At 35.4% G+C, this 14,964-nt stretch overlaps 1 protein-coding gene across 4 annotated transcripts in view; it reads left to right on the top strand.

Moving 5' to 3' along the window:
* The window catches only part of EPHA5 (EPH receptor A5), a 367,821-nt gene that overhangs the window by 269,732 nt on the left and 83,125 nt on the right, over window positions 1–14,964 (top strand). For 2 of the 4 annotated variants that reach the window (XM_061145871.1, XM_061145872.1), the window contains exon 8: window positions 1,986–2,091. In XM_061145871.1, the coding sequence (XP_061001854.1) occupies window positions 1,986–2,091 (106 nt within the window). The remainder of the gene's footprint in view (window positions 1–1,985; window positions 2,092–14,964) is intronic. The other 2 variants (XM_061145873.1, XM_061145870.1) reach the window with 1 other exon arrangement.

A 14,964-nucleotide genomic window follows, 5' to 3' on the forward strand; every position in this document is an offset into this window, starting at 1 on the left:
CTGGGGATTAATGAAATGAGACTTTACAAGGTTAAATAATTTGCCTTAATCCATATGTATAGTAAATGCTGGAACTGTTTTCAGACTCAATTTAAATTAATAATATCAGTAAGTTTAGGTATAAGAATTTGTTGTCCCCAAGAGAAATTATCTCATAGGCTTGTAGATAGCAAAGAAGCAGACTGTAAGGAAATGAAAATTTTCCCCCAGAGGGAGATTTTAAAGATCAGCGCCTTGGAAGAGACAGGAAAAATTCAAACAGTGGAGGTAGGTAAAGCAAAAGAAAGGTATGCTATTATATTTAACCGTGGAATTCAGACTTGATCAGTCTTTTTTATCTATAGAATTTAACATTTCTAAAATGTAGGAGGTGGGAATGGGTTAGTCTACTGAGAAAATGAGGAAGACTCATTATGAGCATGACTTTGTAAGGAAATTAAGACAGGATCAAAAGCTTTGAAGTCCAAATGAAATAACATTGAGATTATTTGGACCAAGTCTTCATGGTTTTCTCAAGAAACAGTGCCACCTGCCTAAAGCAGATTTAAAGAACTGAGGGGAAAAAAAGTAATTTGAATTTGCAAATTAATAAAGCTAATCTTGGGGGAGGCTACTACCTATGATAGGGGGGTAGCTTTGCCCTACCACATTTGTACTGCTCACTGGTAATAAATTCTCTACCATGCATCTCAGTATCAAAGGACAGGAAAGAGCAGGGTAAAGAGACTTTGTGTCACAACTCTTGTTATCCAAGAAAAGGGAGAGGAAGAGTACAGATTTAAATTGTAAATAATAGTGTTTCTCATCCATGAACCAGTTGTTGTCAATATTGGATTCTTGAAGATTGATCTGAAAGGGTGAAAATGTAGATCTGTGTAAGAAGGTTGTCAGAGAATCAGTCAATTTTGGTTGAAAGAATCAATGAAGGGATGACAAGCCTAGAACAGGAGACATTTGACTGTCCAAAACTATTGATAGGACCAAGATCAGGTAAGAGATTGTAAAAAAACAAAACAGGAAGTACAGTTGTTATTAGTTTTGGTGACTTAAAATTTGTTATCATGGAGGTGAACTTATCTAAGTTCACTCTGAATTTATCAAAATATAATGTAACCCAAGAAACATGCTAAGTATCCCACTGAGGGTTTCTTGAGAACATTAATAAAGTATATTTTGCTCTATAGGTTTCTTATTTTAATCAAGTTAGCTTTAGTTATCAGCACAAAAGAAAAATTTATTTGCTTTTTTTAGATGCAACTGTCTGATTATGTCCATATTCCTCTTATTATGGTAATTGTGTTATTAAAGTATAAAATACTCCATCTAAATACACATATTAAAAAAGATCATGTAAACAAATATAATCTTAATGTAGACTTAAAATTCTAAATGATATTGATATTTTTGAAAATGTGGTCTTAATAAGGGAGGTATATTTAGTGATTATATTCTTCTTGAAATATTGATTTTTAAAATTATATTGATAATAGTGATATCATATGAGGTCATAGCCACATCATTTTGGACATGTCAACTGATCTCTCTAAGAAAAAGTCCTATCTAAGATAATGAGGCATTTTTTCCTAGAGAACAGCCACATGCAAACTCTAAAAATATCAAATCACATATACTTAATATCTCCTATTTAGGAGGTGTTTGAAATTACAGACTAAGTTCCAATTTTTTTCTTGCAAGGCTAAGATTGCTAAATGAATACTATGTGAACAATGACATTCATTTTTTATGATGACAGGGAAATAATCAGTGACTTAGTTGGTCTTCCAAATTTCCATTTGGAAAATAAATATTTTCTCCTAAAAATGTCTTTTCAATTACACATGGTCGAGAAGAGATATTAGGGGGAAATCTCAGCCAAGTGTGGGTGAATTGCTTAAACCGTGCATTGATTACTGACTATTAAGCAGCTCTTATTTGAATGCATATGATCACTTTAACCACAGGCTCCATTTTTTGTCTCCTATCAGCAGTTGCAGCATCCAGCGATCAAAGCCAGATTCCTATAATTGCTGTGTCTGTGACAGTGGGAGTCATTTTGCTGGCAGTGGTTATCGGCTTCCTCCTCAGTGGAAGGTAAGACAGGAAGCTGTGCTTCTGAACTTTTGCAGCTGATCTCTGCCTTACCTTGATCTGACCGTTTGACTGTTAATCACATCCCAAAACAAATCAGGCAAGTGATATATCATTAGATAGCCTCTATGTAGGATATATTTCTTAAGCTTTACCTTGTCCGTGTGAGTGCTAACTTTTAAGCACACAATTTCTCTTTTCCAGGTGTATTCTCTTCACATGAATAGTATTAACTTGTTATTATTTATTATGTTGTTAATATAACCATATCTTTTCCTGATGTAGTTTAACCTGTTTTTTTTTTCCTCTCTAAAGTATTTGTCAGTATATTCTCTCAAAGGTTTCAATTGTAGTGTTAGGAAGGCCTGTGTCTCTGCTTATTATTTGAGAAGAATAAGACTAATAATTCCAGTTTAGCCAGCATTCTATCCTAACAGGGTGATGGATACAAAGTAGACACTCTGGCAAACAGGCATTTTGAGAAGTCACCACCCCATCTTTATGACTGCCTTTAAATTCAGCTTCTGAGTGATTTCAACCTGAAAATATCAATCAGAGTGTATACTGATTTAAAGTGAATTTTATTGAATGTTATATCAATAGATACATTAATATGTGCATTAAATATCTACATTTTTCACTTTGAACAAAGAGGCAGAGGCCCCAATAAGAGTTCACGAGGAAGGTGTTTCCTGACATTGGTCAAAGCACAATCAATCTTTCTAAAAATAAATAAATAAACGAAAGCATGAGTGTGTTCTATTCCTGCAACAAACATATTTCCGTTTTTCATCCAGGCCACTGTTAGAAGGGATATTCAGTAATGAGAGCTGTCCATTTGAAAATGCTCTGATGTGAGACTGTTACAGAAAACCTGATAAGTCTTCATGGAAGTATTAAAACCTAAAGAAATATTTTAAAATATATTATGATTCAAAAAAGTCAAGAAATCAATATTCATATTGATTTTGTACTGTTTTACTCATTTACTTTTGACTCTTGGGCACCTATTCAACCGATAAATATATAGAATTAGGCATTTTCCGTATCCTACATATTGTATTACGAAAAGATTTATGACTACATCTTTAAATTACAGTCGAAAATAAATTACTTTATTTTCATAAAATAAATTTCGTAAAACACTGCTACTTCCTTTTAACATCCTTTTTCTTTCCCCCGAATTCTCTTTCTTCTAGTTCTTGTTCATTTATGAGTGTTCAAAGTTTTCTTAAGAAATCATTGCTTACTTTTACTATTAGAATAGCAGTGATTCACTTTCAGAATTGCTAGCTGGGAAGCAGTCTGTGTTCTATTGAGGACTGCCAGCCCTGCTCAAGCCAGAGCCTGGCTGGATCGTGCCCCAATGATCTATTCTCTCTGAAGTCACTTAGGGAGAATGCTCTGCTTTTGTCCTTGCTTTCTGGAAGAGAACCTAATTCCACCAATCCTGTCATAAAAACTTTGCTAAGATTTTGATCAAGTAAGGTAATTGATTTGAGTGAATTATAACTACTAAAACAACTATGATGATATAATCTGTCTTTTCTACCCAAAAGGGTGGTTGACTATCATACATTTGCAGAGCTGGTTTGTGATATCAGTTATTTACTTGTAACTGAGATACTGGTTGGCCTGTTTCTTTCCAGTAAATCCAGAAGTGTTACTCATGTTTAGGCACATGGGAATCATAAGAAGACATTATTTGTCTGGTCCACTGAATAAAAATGGAGGAAAGGGGCAAGGTCTAGAGATCAATATGTTTGTGTGTTTGAAGATTTATTAGAGAGCAGATTAAATACAAGAAGCATTTTACTGTAGACTTACAGTTTATCTATGTAACCTAAGTATTGTTAATGTGAATTTACTGATGACATTCAGCTAGGGATCCTCGCTGACCTATGTATGAATCAAACACTTTCCCCTGCCCCCATTTTTTCCTTAATGTATATAAAACTGACTTAAAAGCAATTCACTTCGTTACATCTGCAGCATTAGACAAAGTGAGAGAAGTTTCAGTATACCTGCTGCTTGGTAACTGAAGAACAGTATAGCTTTAGCATGCATGCACACACGTATACAAATCCATATGCATCAGAAACTACCATACAAGAATAACTAAATTTTAGTGTCTAGAAATATTTAGTGTATTTCTCAGTTGAATTAAAATGATATCTACCCCTAAGAAGAGAGCTTAATTTTCAGCATTATTAAACCCAAATCTTGATAATTTTGGCTCTAGTGTATTGCAGAAGTATATTACTTTTTAAAAAATAGCAGCAATTATAATTTGGACACTGTGATGTTGAGACTAGGAATTTACAGGTTAAAGGAAAAACACACTTTACTAAAAATTAATCTGAGATTTATATTTCTTTACCAGCAAATTTTCTGCATGAAACTTTAATTGCTTCATTTTGTTGGATGTGCATTCTTGAATTTCAGGGAGCATTTGTCTTATGATAGAAATATCTCTGGCTATTTTATTTTACTTTTCATGAACTTAAATAGACTTATTTAGAAGTTAAATGATACGAGTCTAAAGGGACTTTTCATATCTCATTCAAGGCAATTTTTGTTGGCACTAAGAAAATCTTATCTACCTGGTAGTACATGGAGTATACGGAATTAATAAAGTTTTGTCAAATTAAAGAAAAACTAAATGAAGAGATATGGGCAAAACCTAACAAAAATTTGAGGAATTATCTTTAAAGCACTAGCAAATTACTGAAAAAAGTCTGTACTAGGAATGGTCAAAGGACATTGACATTGAATTATATATATTTCTCCTTGTGCTAAAATATGATTGATGAACACAAAAATATAGTAGCATTTAGACTCCACCCTCACTTTGAACTTCTCTTTTATCACCTTTTAACTTCTTGAATATTTTGTAAACCAGATTTTTGCTCCTGGTTAAAATCTCTTTTAATTACAAATAATTTAACTTCTCAGTGGTGATATAGACTTAAATTTGATATATTGCAAATATATTACTATCTGTATGTGATATTCACCGAAGTTTATATCATCATTTGGGCATGGGAGAATGTATGTCTTGAAGGTACATCAGTCAGTTCAGTTTAGTTGTTCAGTCGTGTCCGACTCTTTGCAACCCCATGGACTGCAGCCCCACCAGACTTGCCTGTCCATCAGCAACTCCCGGAGCTTACTCAGACTCATGTCCATTGAGTCAGTGATGCCATCCAACGGTCTCATCCTCTGCCATCCCCTTCTCCTCCCGCCTTCAATCTTTCCCAGCATCAGGGTCTTTTCCAATGAGTCAGCTCTTCGCATAAGGTGGCCAAAGTATTGAAGTTTCAAAGATAAATAAAATACTTTTAAACCAAAATCATTCTTTTTCATGGTAATTTTTTTTCTTTTGGAAAAAATGGTGGTATGATTCATTAATTCAAGAAGTATTTGACTTCTTATTAAATGCCTGTCATAAATCTTATGTTAGGAAAAACAATGGCTTGGTGCTAAAATATGCTGGATCTAGAAACTTTTCTTCAAGCTCCTTTGTAGCCAAATAAGATAGTTGTACAGGCATTTTGAATGCAGCTATTTAGTTCAGACAAGTGCCAGAGCTCTGCCCACATTTTATATAAAAGCACAATAGCTTCTGAAATGAATCCTTTTTATAGGGTATGAAGTATTCTAAAACCTTCAGAGAAGCATCTTTGCCTAGTGGAAGCAACACAATAATAATATTGATAATAGTAAGTTTAATATTTTCTAGATGAATGACATATGACCTGCTAGTAGGCACTGTTCCAAGGACTTCAAATGTAATATCTCACAACTCCTATGTCTCATTATTAGCTCTATCTCCAATTTATACTTCATAAAAGTTATCTCCTTGATGTTTCTTGAATTTTGTAAAAATAGCCTACCTGTAAGGCTTTTGCACTGGCTCTTCTTACTGTCTAAAACTCTTTTGCCCCAGAAAGAAACAGGACTTTCTCCTTCTTTCTTTGCTTAACCTCATTCTCTCAATTGAGTTTTCTGTAATAGTGGCTCATGATTTCTTCCTCTGTGCATCAGATCTTCCTTACCCTGATTTGCCTCATTATAGCACCCATTGCCATTATAATATACATATTAATATTTGTGTGTATTATTTTGTCTTCCCTGGTGGCTCAGTCGGTGAAGACTCTGCCTGCAGTGCAGAAGAAAGTGTGTATATTTGTATCTATTTGGTTTATTTTCTGTCTCCCATACTTGAATATAAGCTTCAGAATGACAGGGATTTATATCTGCAGGTTCCCTCACCTTAGGACAATGTCTAGAACATAAATTATACAGTTAGTTGATAAGGGCCTGGTTCTTGGGCACATCTCTAACTCTAGAGATCCTTCCACTTCACTATTTAACTTTCCTGTAACTTACATCATTCAACTATATGATTTTGGTGAAACTCTGAACTCTTATATATAAAGCCAGTGGGTTTCTACTGCTAAAAATTATAGTATTAACATTTAAAAACTCTCTAAACTGATATAATATGAATAAAATAACCCTTAGAAATTAATGTCAGTGATATATTGACCCTAAAGTAAATTAAAGAACATATTGGGTTAGGGACTTCACTGGTGGTGCAGTGGATATGGAAAACTCAGCAGTGGCCACAGGACTGGAAAAGGTCAGTTTTCATTCCAATCCCAAAGAAAGGCAATTCCAAAGAATGCTCAAACTACCGCACAATTGCACTGATTTCACACGCTGGTAAAGTAATGCTTAAAATTCTCCAAGCCAGGCTTCAGCAATACGTGAACTTCTGGATGCTCAAGCTGGTTTTAGAAAAGGCAGAGGAACCAGAGATCAAGTTGCCAACATCCGCTGGATCATCAAAAAATCAAGAGAGTTCCAGAAAAACATCTATTTCTGCCTTATTGGCTATGCCAAAGCCTTTGACTGTGTGGATCACAATAAACTGTGGAAAATTCTAAAGGAGATGGAATACCAGACCACCTGACCTGCCTCTTGAGAAACCTGTATGCAGGCCAGGAAGCCTCAGAACTGGACATGGAACAACAGACTGGTTCCAAATAGGAAAAGGAGTATGTCAAGGCTGTATATTGTCACCCTGATTATTTAACTTATATGCAGAGTACCGCATGAGAAACTCTGGGCTGGAGGAAGCACAAGCTGGAATCAAGATTGCCGGGAGAAATATCAATAACCTCAGATATGCAGATGACACCACCCTGATGGCAGAAAGTGAAGAGGAACTAAAGAGCCTCTTGATGAAAGTGAAAGAGGAGAGTGAAAAAGTTGGCTTAAAGCTCAACATTCAGAAAACTTAGATCATGGCATCTGGTCCCATCACTTCATGGCAGATAGATGGGGAAACAGTGGAAACAGTGTCAGACTTTATTTTTCTGGGCTCCAAAATCACTGCAGATGGTGATTGCAGCCATGAAATGAAAAGACACTTACTCCTTGGAAGGAAAGTTATGACCAACCTAGACAGCATATTAAAATGCAGAGACATTACTTTGCCAACAAAGGTCCACCTTGTCAAGGCTACGGTGTTTCCAGTGGTCATGTATGGATGTGAGAGTTGGGCTATAAAGAAAGCTGAGCACTGAAGATTTGATGGTTTTGAACTGTGGTGTTGGAGAAGACTCTTGAGAGTCCCTTGGACTGCAAGGAGATCCAACCAGTCCATCCTAAAGGAGATCAGTCCTGGGTGTTCATTTTTGAAAGGACTGATGTTGGAGCTGAAACTCCAATACTTTGGCCACGTGATGTGAAGAGCTGACTTGTGTGAAAAGACCCTGATGCTGGAAATTATTGAGGGCAGGAGAAGAAGGGGATGACAGAGGATGAGATGATTGGCTGGCATCACCGACTCAATGGACATGAGTTTAAGTAATCTCCAGGACTTGGTGATCCACAGGGAGGCCTGGCGTGCTGCGGTTCATGGGGTCTCAAAGAGTCGGACACGACTGAGCGACTGAACTGAACTGAGGTAGAGCCGAAGGGCTCCGATACATACTGAGAGATAGATTGAAGGAGGAATATCCGTCCAGAGGGGACAGAGAAGGCGTGGTCCATGAGGAGGCAGGAGACCAGATGATTCTTGGATTCCTAAAGTGGGACTGGTCACCACCTTGAATCCAGCCCCCATGTTAGAGCTCTTGACCTGCATCTTCACAGGTGACACAGGCTCTCACAGGAACCTGATACACAGCCCCACAGAGTAAATCAGTCAGTAACACTGAGACCTTAACTAAGAAGAGCATGGGAAAGCATGCTTCATGGCAGTACATTTAGAGCTCATGCCTGAATCTGAACTAGAGTCAATCTCAGACAAAGCACACAGCCTAAGAATGACGAGAGAGGCTCCCACCCAGTGTCCTTTTTCATATCCCCCTCTTCGTCTCTCAATATGTAAACCTCACTCACGTGTCAAGACTCACATCAACTGTTTGTTCTATAATCAAACCTTCCTCAACTCCTTTAGCCAAAGTATTCTCTCCTTCCGCTTAAGCCTCAACAATGTACCAGTATTTCTCATGGAATGTAATGCTTTCAACCACAAATTATAGTAAATATGTTCTCTCTTCTGCCCGCCAGTAAGTATTTAGAGGATAAAGACTTTTGTGGCTCTCCCACATAACCTAATTGAATGAATGACTCATGAATTATTGAATTAAAGATAAACTGGGCATCAATCTCTATTTGAAGTGCTTTGTCTCATTTTTCCCCTATTAATGTTCATAGTTTGGAAAATAAAAAAAATGTTAGTAACACTGACATAAGCACAGTAAAATACCTAAACCATAAATGTGCTTTCTTCTTGAGTAATGAAACTTTTGGTGTCATCCAGAAAATAAATGCAATGATGTCAAAGAAGTATTGCATAGGAATTAAGAAATCTTCACTAGCTTACATTATTTATTTGACATCTGGACATGCTAATGCCAGTATAGTGACATACCTGGTGATATCGAGCAGTGTCCAGTTTTATAAATGATAATATAATATCGGCATGATTGTACTTCTCTCGCAGTCTCCTTAAGTTATGGACATCGTGCATCTGTTGATATATTTGGCACATTAACAACTAGGATTATGTACTTTCAGAGCTTGATAAGCTTTGATAAAAGTAAGTATTACACAAAATATTTTAATCAGATACTACTTTATTTTGAAATAATTGTAAATAGACAAATATTCGTAATCACATGCAATCACTGATTTTAGAAAAGAGCTCATTAAAAGCAAATTCAACATTTTATGAATTAGCAATAGATGTGACATTATAAAACTCTAATAAATCCAAGCATGTGTATTGATTTAATATCTGGGAGTTGTTATCCCTTCTATTTTCTCATGATTACATGCTTTTTTCTTCAAAGGCTCTGAATCAAAGATAATGAGAGACCAGATCATAATTTATTAATAGCAGGCAAATGGGGATCAGGGCACAGTAGTGCCAGAAAGACTGGGAGCATAGCAACAACTAATTGCCCACTGTGGGAAGTTAATCATCCTGGGAAACTGAACCCAAGAGGGTTACTGGCTCAATTGCTCAACGTTATTGAATATCCCACCTGCGACTTCTCACAGCTCAAGCATGTAAACATCACTGCAACTCTCAGGAAGTTATACTGAGGCAAATATTTGAAAGGAAAACCTCTCTTCATGGTACTGGAGGCAAGTTAATGTCATTGATTTGCAAAGATGAAATTTATTTTAGCAAGAATCTGAAGGTTCATATTTCAAGTACTATGAAACACAAGACGGGTCAAAAGCCTAACAACAAGAGCCAAATACACTTTCTTTTTTGGTTTTTTGAATCTCTGTTTGCCTGAAGCTCTGTTTCTGTGAGAACGTGATCCCCATCTCAAAGAGCGAGCATGCTGTCATACCAGAAGATGCTGGGCTCTGGAAGAAAACCCTTCTAGGTTTCTGGGAATCTCACCACATATTTCAGAGTCCACGATAGCCCAGGCTTTCATAGTAGCCTGAGAGCCAGCTCTGCAGACAAAATCAATAGCATTGCCCTATGCCAAAGGGTAGACCATCTATTCAACAAAAAAAATCAGTTAATTTCCTGAGCCATGTCTAGGAATATACTTGCTGCTGAGGAATGAAGCAAATGAACAATAAAATGTTCCAAATGATTTTAAACACCAGGATAAAGCTACACTTGTTCAAGACCTGTGCTCTTTTTTAAAACTTGTGTGAACCTGGAAAGTAATAAATGTTTCTAATGGAATTGCACCTCACACTCAAACAGCTGAATTCTTATTTTTTTTTCATTTATTTATATTAGTTGGAGGCTAATTACTTTACAGTGCTGTGTGAAAGTGTTGAATTCAGATCTGTCTGATGGCTGTGATGGTTATAGTGCTACAATACATACTATATCCCAGTTATCTTTCTTACCAAATTCTTTTAATGATCCTTCATCCCCTGCTTCTTTCTTATTTCTTTCTCTCCTGACTTCCTAATCTCACAGAAAAATGACAAACTTCTGTATCCGATCTTTGGCAAACATTTGCTGTCAACAGTCTATAAGCATTTTCCACACTCTTGGAGTCATCAGTATTGCAGATAACAATGTTAGTATTATGTTTTTATTATTATTTTATGTTTAATTATATGCTTCCAATGATTATTTATGTAAAGACTTATCTTTTGTTCCTGTTCTTGTGGTCTGCTGCTGAGTTGCACATCTCTGTGATGGTCATGAATTCTCTTGAGTCAGGGTTGATTGAAAGGCAAGTCAGATCATTGAGTTTTTTGTTTTCATTTTTGTTTTCACTTTCTTTACACACCACTTCTTTCATCCTGATTGGCAAGATATCATCAAATTGGTAAACTGAGACATCTATGTGTTGATTAGTGGAAAAAAGTTTCTTTCTTCTTTTTTTTTTGTCATTCTTAGGCCAACTACATAAATCCTCTTCAGTGTTCCTCCACATCAAATATTCCATTGGATTCAAATAATCCCTCATATCTCACAAACACCACTTCTCCACCTCCAAGAACTCTCCACTGACACTGAGAAATCTTAGTATTGCTTTCACATTCTTATGCCTATTTCATATGATTTTCCTGAGGCAAATCTAATAGACATTGATTTGAACTGATTCTATTCATTTATGATGTACACATTTTTGCCAACATTTAAAAAAAATCTTATCTGTGGAGTTCAATTCTGGCCATATAATTTTGATTGTTTAGTACTTTAACTTGCTGAAACTTTGCTCAATGCTTCACCCTGTTTAATGCAAAGATCTATCTTTTTCAAAGTATAGAGATGTAGGACACATAAGAATGTAAAAGGTAATCATAACATATAATCATAGAGCAAAGAATTGAACAAATATCTTTAAACAATATCTTTAAACAAATATCTTCAAAATATGTAAGAATATAAATTAAGTGAAATATTTCCATACTAATATGAATTTACTTTTTGCTTAGATATACTAGAATTTACCACCAATCCTCATTGCTGAAGTTATTTCTGAGATCTCCATATGTGCCAGCAACACTATGCTACATTTTTAAGGATACCAAGTTCAGCATAAGTGTTTCAACAGCTATTAAAATTTGTAGAATTTTTCTGATGTTCTTAATTTGCTGCAAGTAAAATTATCTGGAAAATGCCAATCTATAGGTCCAGCCTTCCTCAGAAAATTTTAAGATAAAAGTTAGCCACCCAAATGCCTCACTTCTGTCTCATCATGCCAAAGATGATATAAAATCTGTTATCATCAAACCAGTGTGAGTTTAATGTTTATGTGATAAGTGATGTTGAGCATTATTTCTATACACAGTTTGATGACACAAGTATATGATCGATCAGAATTCTAAATTTCCATGACTTTGTATGTTTTCTAATGCATAAGGACCTCTTGATATATTTTGACATTGGTATCTGACTTTCTCTGACCTCCTTCTGGTCTAGCTGTTTCAAACATACTTATAATGGTCTGCTAGATTCACCTCTTCTCTAGTCATTTAGAATATAAAGGGACAGGACAAACTGGACCTTTCCTTGAGTCTTAATGATTTATAAGGAATCATTCCAAACCTGTGGTAGTATATACTGTCACTCACTAAGAGGGAAATAGCTACTTTGAAATTGAAGTTAATGTCAGTTTTACCATCTAGTATTTTTCTACCTAAGTCCTGAGGTTTCTAACTCCTCATCCAAGAAATTGAATTGGATAACTGTGTATCTCAAATATCTATCTGAGCCTATGCAGTTTGGCCCATTGCCAGGGTGACTGGGTCCTGCTCGTGTGTCTCCAACTCTTTGAAACTACCCTCACTCTACGGGTGGAGAAGGAAATGGCAACCTACTCCAGTGTTCTTGCCTGGAGAATCCCAACGATGGAGGAGCCTGGTAGGCTACAGTCCATAGTGTCTCAAAGAGTCGGGTATGACTGAGTGACTTCTCTCTCTCTCTCTCTCTGTGTCTCTCTCTCTCTCTCTCTGAGAATTCTTAAATAGTCCAGCTTGGAAATCTATTGGGGGTCACCTCAGTACATTGGACTGATTCAAAATTGAGAAAAGAGTTCATCAAGGCTGTATGTTGTCACCCTGCTTATTTAACTTATATGCAGGGTACATCATGCAAAGTGCAGGGCTAGATAAATCACAAGCTGGAATCAAGATTGCCAGGAGAAATATCAACAAACTCAGATATGCACATGATAACACTCTAATAGCAGAAAGTGCAGAGAAACTAAACAGCCTCTTGATGAAGGTAAAAGAGGAGATTGAATGAGCTGACTTAAAGCTCAACATTACAAAAACTAAGATCATGGCACCTGGTCCCATCATTTCATGGCAAATAGATGGAAAAAAAGTGGAAACAGTGACAGATTTTATTTTCTTGTGCTCCAAAATCACTGCGGACAGTGACTGCAGTCACAAAATTAAGAGACTCTTACTCCTTGGAAGAAAAATATGACAAAACTCGACAGCCTATTAAAAAGCAGACACATCACTTTACCCACAATGGTCCGTATAGTCAGAGCTATGATTTTTCTAGTAGTCATGTATGGATGTGAGAACTGGACCATAAAGAAAGCTGAGCACCTAAGAATTGATGCTTTCAAATTATGGTGCTAGAGATGACTCCTGAGAGTCCTCTGGACAGCAAGATCAACCAGTCAAACCAGTCAATCCTAAAGAAATCAACCCTGAATATTCTTTGAAAGGACTGATGCTGATGCATCAGTACTTTGGCTATCTGATGTGAAGAGTCAACTCATTGAAAAAGACTCTGATGCTTGGAAAGATTGAGACCAGGAGGAGGAGGCAACAGAGGTTGAGGTGGTTGGATGGCATCACCAACTCAATGGACATGAGTTTCAGCAAACTCTGGGAGATACTGCAGTCCATGGGGTGCAAAGAGTCAGACACAACTTAATAACTGAACAATATATGCATATTTGAGTTCAAAATGTGTAGTTTTATTTTCTATTTTTCTTTGATTAAAATTATAATACAAAAATTTTCTATGTTGTTGAAAATATTTTAAAAATAAAAATTTATTGCCTCTTTGATATTCTAGTATCTGACTTTTCCCATTTATTTTCCTTTTGTTCTGTTTGTTTGTTTTCTTTTGTTGTGTTGGTTTAGGGGAAGGGAGTTGCTGTTTTAGCTCTAATATTCTTAGAACACATTTGTATAATTCAAATTAAGGGAAAGTGAATATGAATATTTTAAAGACTGTTGATACTTACTGATAAATGGCCCTTCTAAAACATTGTGCCAATTAGCATTCCCCCCAACAGTGCATGGAATTGCCTGGTGGTTCACAAACTAGTTAGTCTCTGCTAATTTAATAGGAGAAAAATAGTCCTGTGTTTTTAATTGCATTTTTAAAATATTTTTGAGATTTAATAGGATCATTTATATATTTGCAATGAGTATATTCATTAGTTAATTTACTACCTATTTTATAAATTATGTGTGCATGCTCTTTACCCATTTAGCCCAGTGAGATCTTAGCTTTTCATATAGTGAAAATATATCATTAGAAGTAGCAAAACTTGCTTGCATTTTAATAATATTAATTTTGCATGAGGTACAAAAAATATAAATTTTATGAGTATCTAAATTGATATTCTCTATAGACTTATCTAAGTACCAGCACTATTTATCACCCTCTCCTTATTCTGCTTTAGGTCTCTACATGTAACATTTACTAAAAAAATTATCTATGTAGATGTCCTTTTATCTATACTACCTCTAGACTATCAAACCTATTCTTCTAGTTTATATCAGGATCATGTTAGTTTAAATATTATAATTTAGCAACATTTTTCAATATTTGTTCAGGAAAATTCATACTGGGAAATCACATATGGTCACAACTATAAATATTTGATGTATTTTGCATGCACATACATGTACACACATATATGTGTATATGCCATTGTGTGTATCTAAAGCAATTATCATTATTAACTACTGTTATATATGTGTATAACACATTAAAATAGTTAACATTTGTCATGGTTGTATTTAATTTTAAACAGAACTACCGTAATATATGATTTGGAAACTACTGACTAGTACTAATAGGCCAAGTATATATTTACATGGAGTTTGAATAGTTTGATATGAAAATAAGCACTTAGCTTTCTTTTAAATCATTCCCATAATTAATTAAATTCTCATAATTTTTATCACAAAATACACACATTCCTTGTGTTTTTATAATTTCAGTGTACTTCCCCAGTTACTTTAATTATATGTGAGTGATGTAATTAAACTGAAAGATTAGTCCCAGTTTTTCTACCCAACAAATTTAATAATGATAGGTGTGATTCAACTTTGGAAAATTATTTGACAGCCACAATGCAGAGAGCTAAATAAATTAGAACTTAAATA

This window comes from Dama dama, chromosome 6 (assembly GCF_033118175.1).
Source record: "Dama dama isolate Ldn47 chromosome 6, ASM3311817v1, whole genome shotgun sequence".
Taxonomy (NCBI): domain Eukaryota; kingdom Metazoa; phylum Chordata; class Mammalia; order Artiodactyla; family Cervidae; genus Dama; species Dama dama.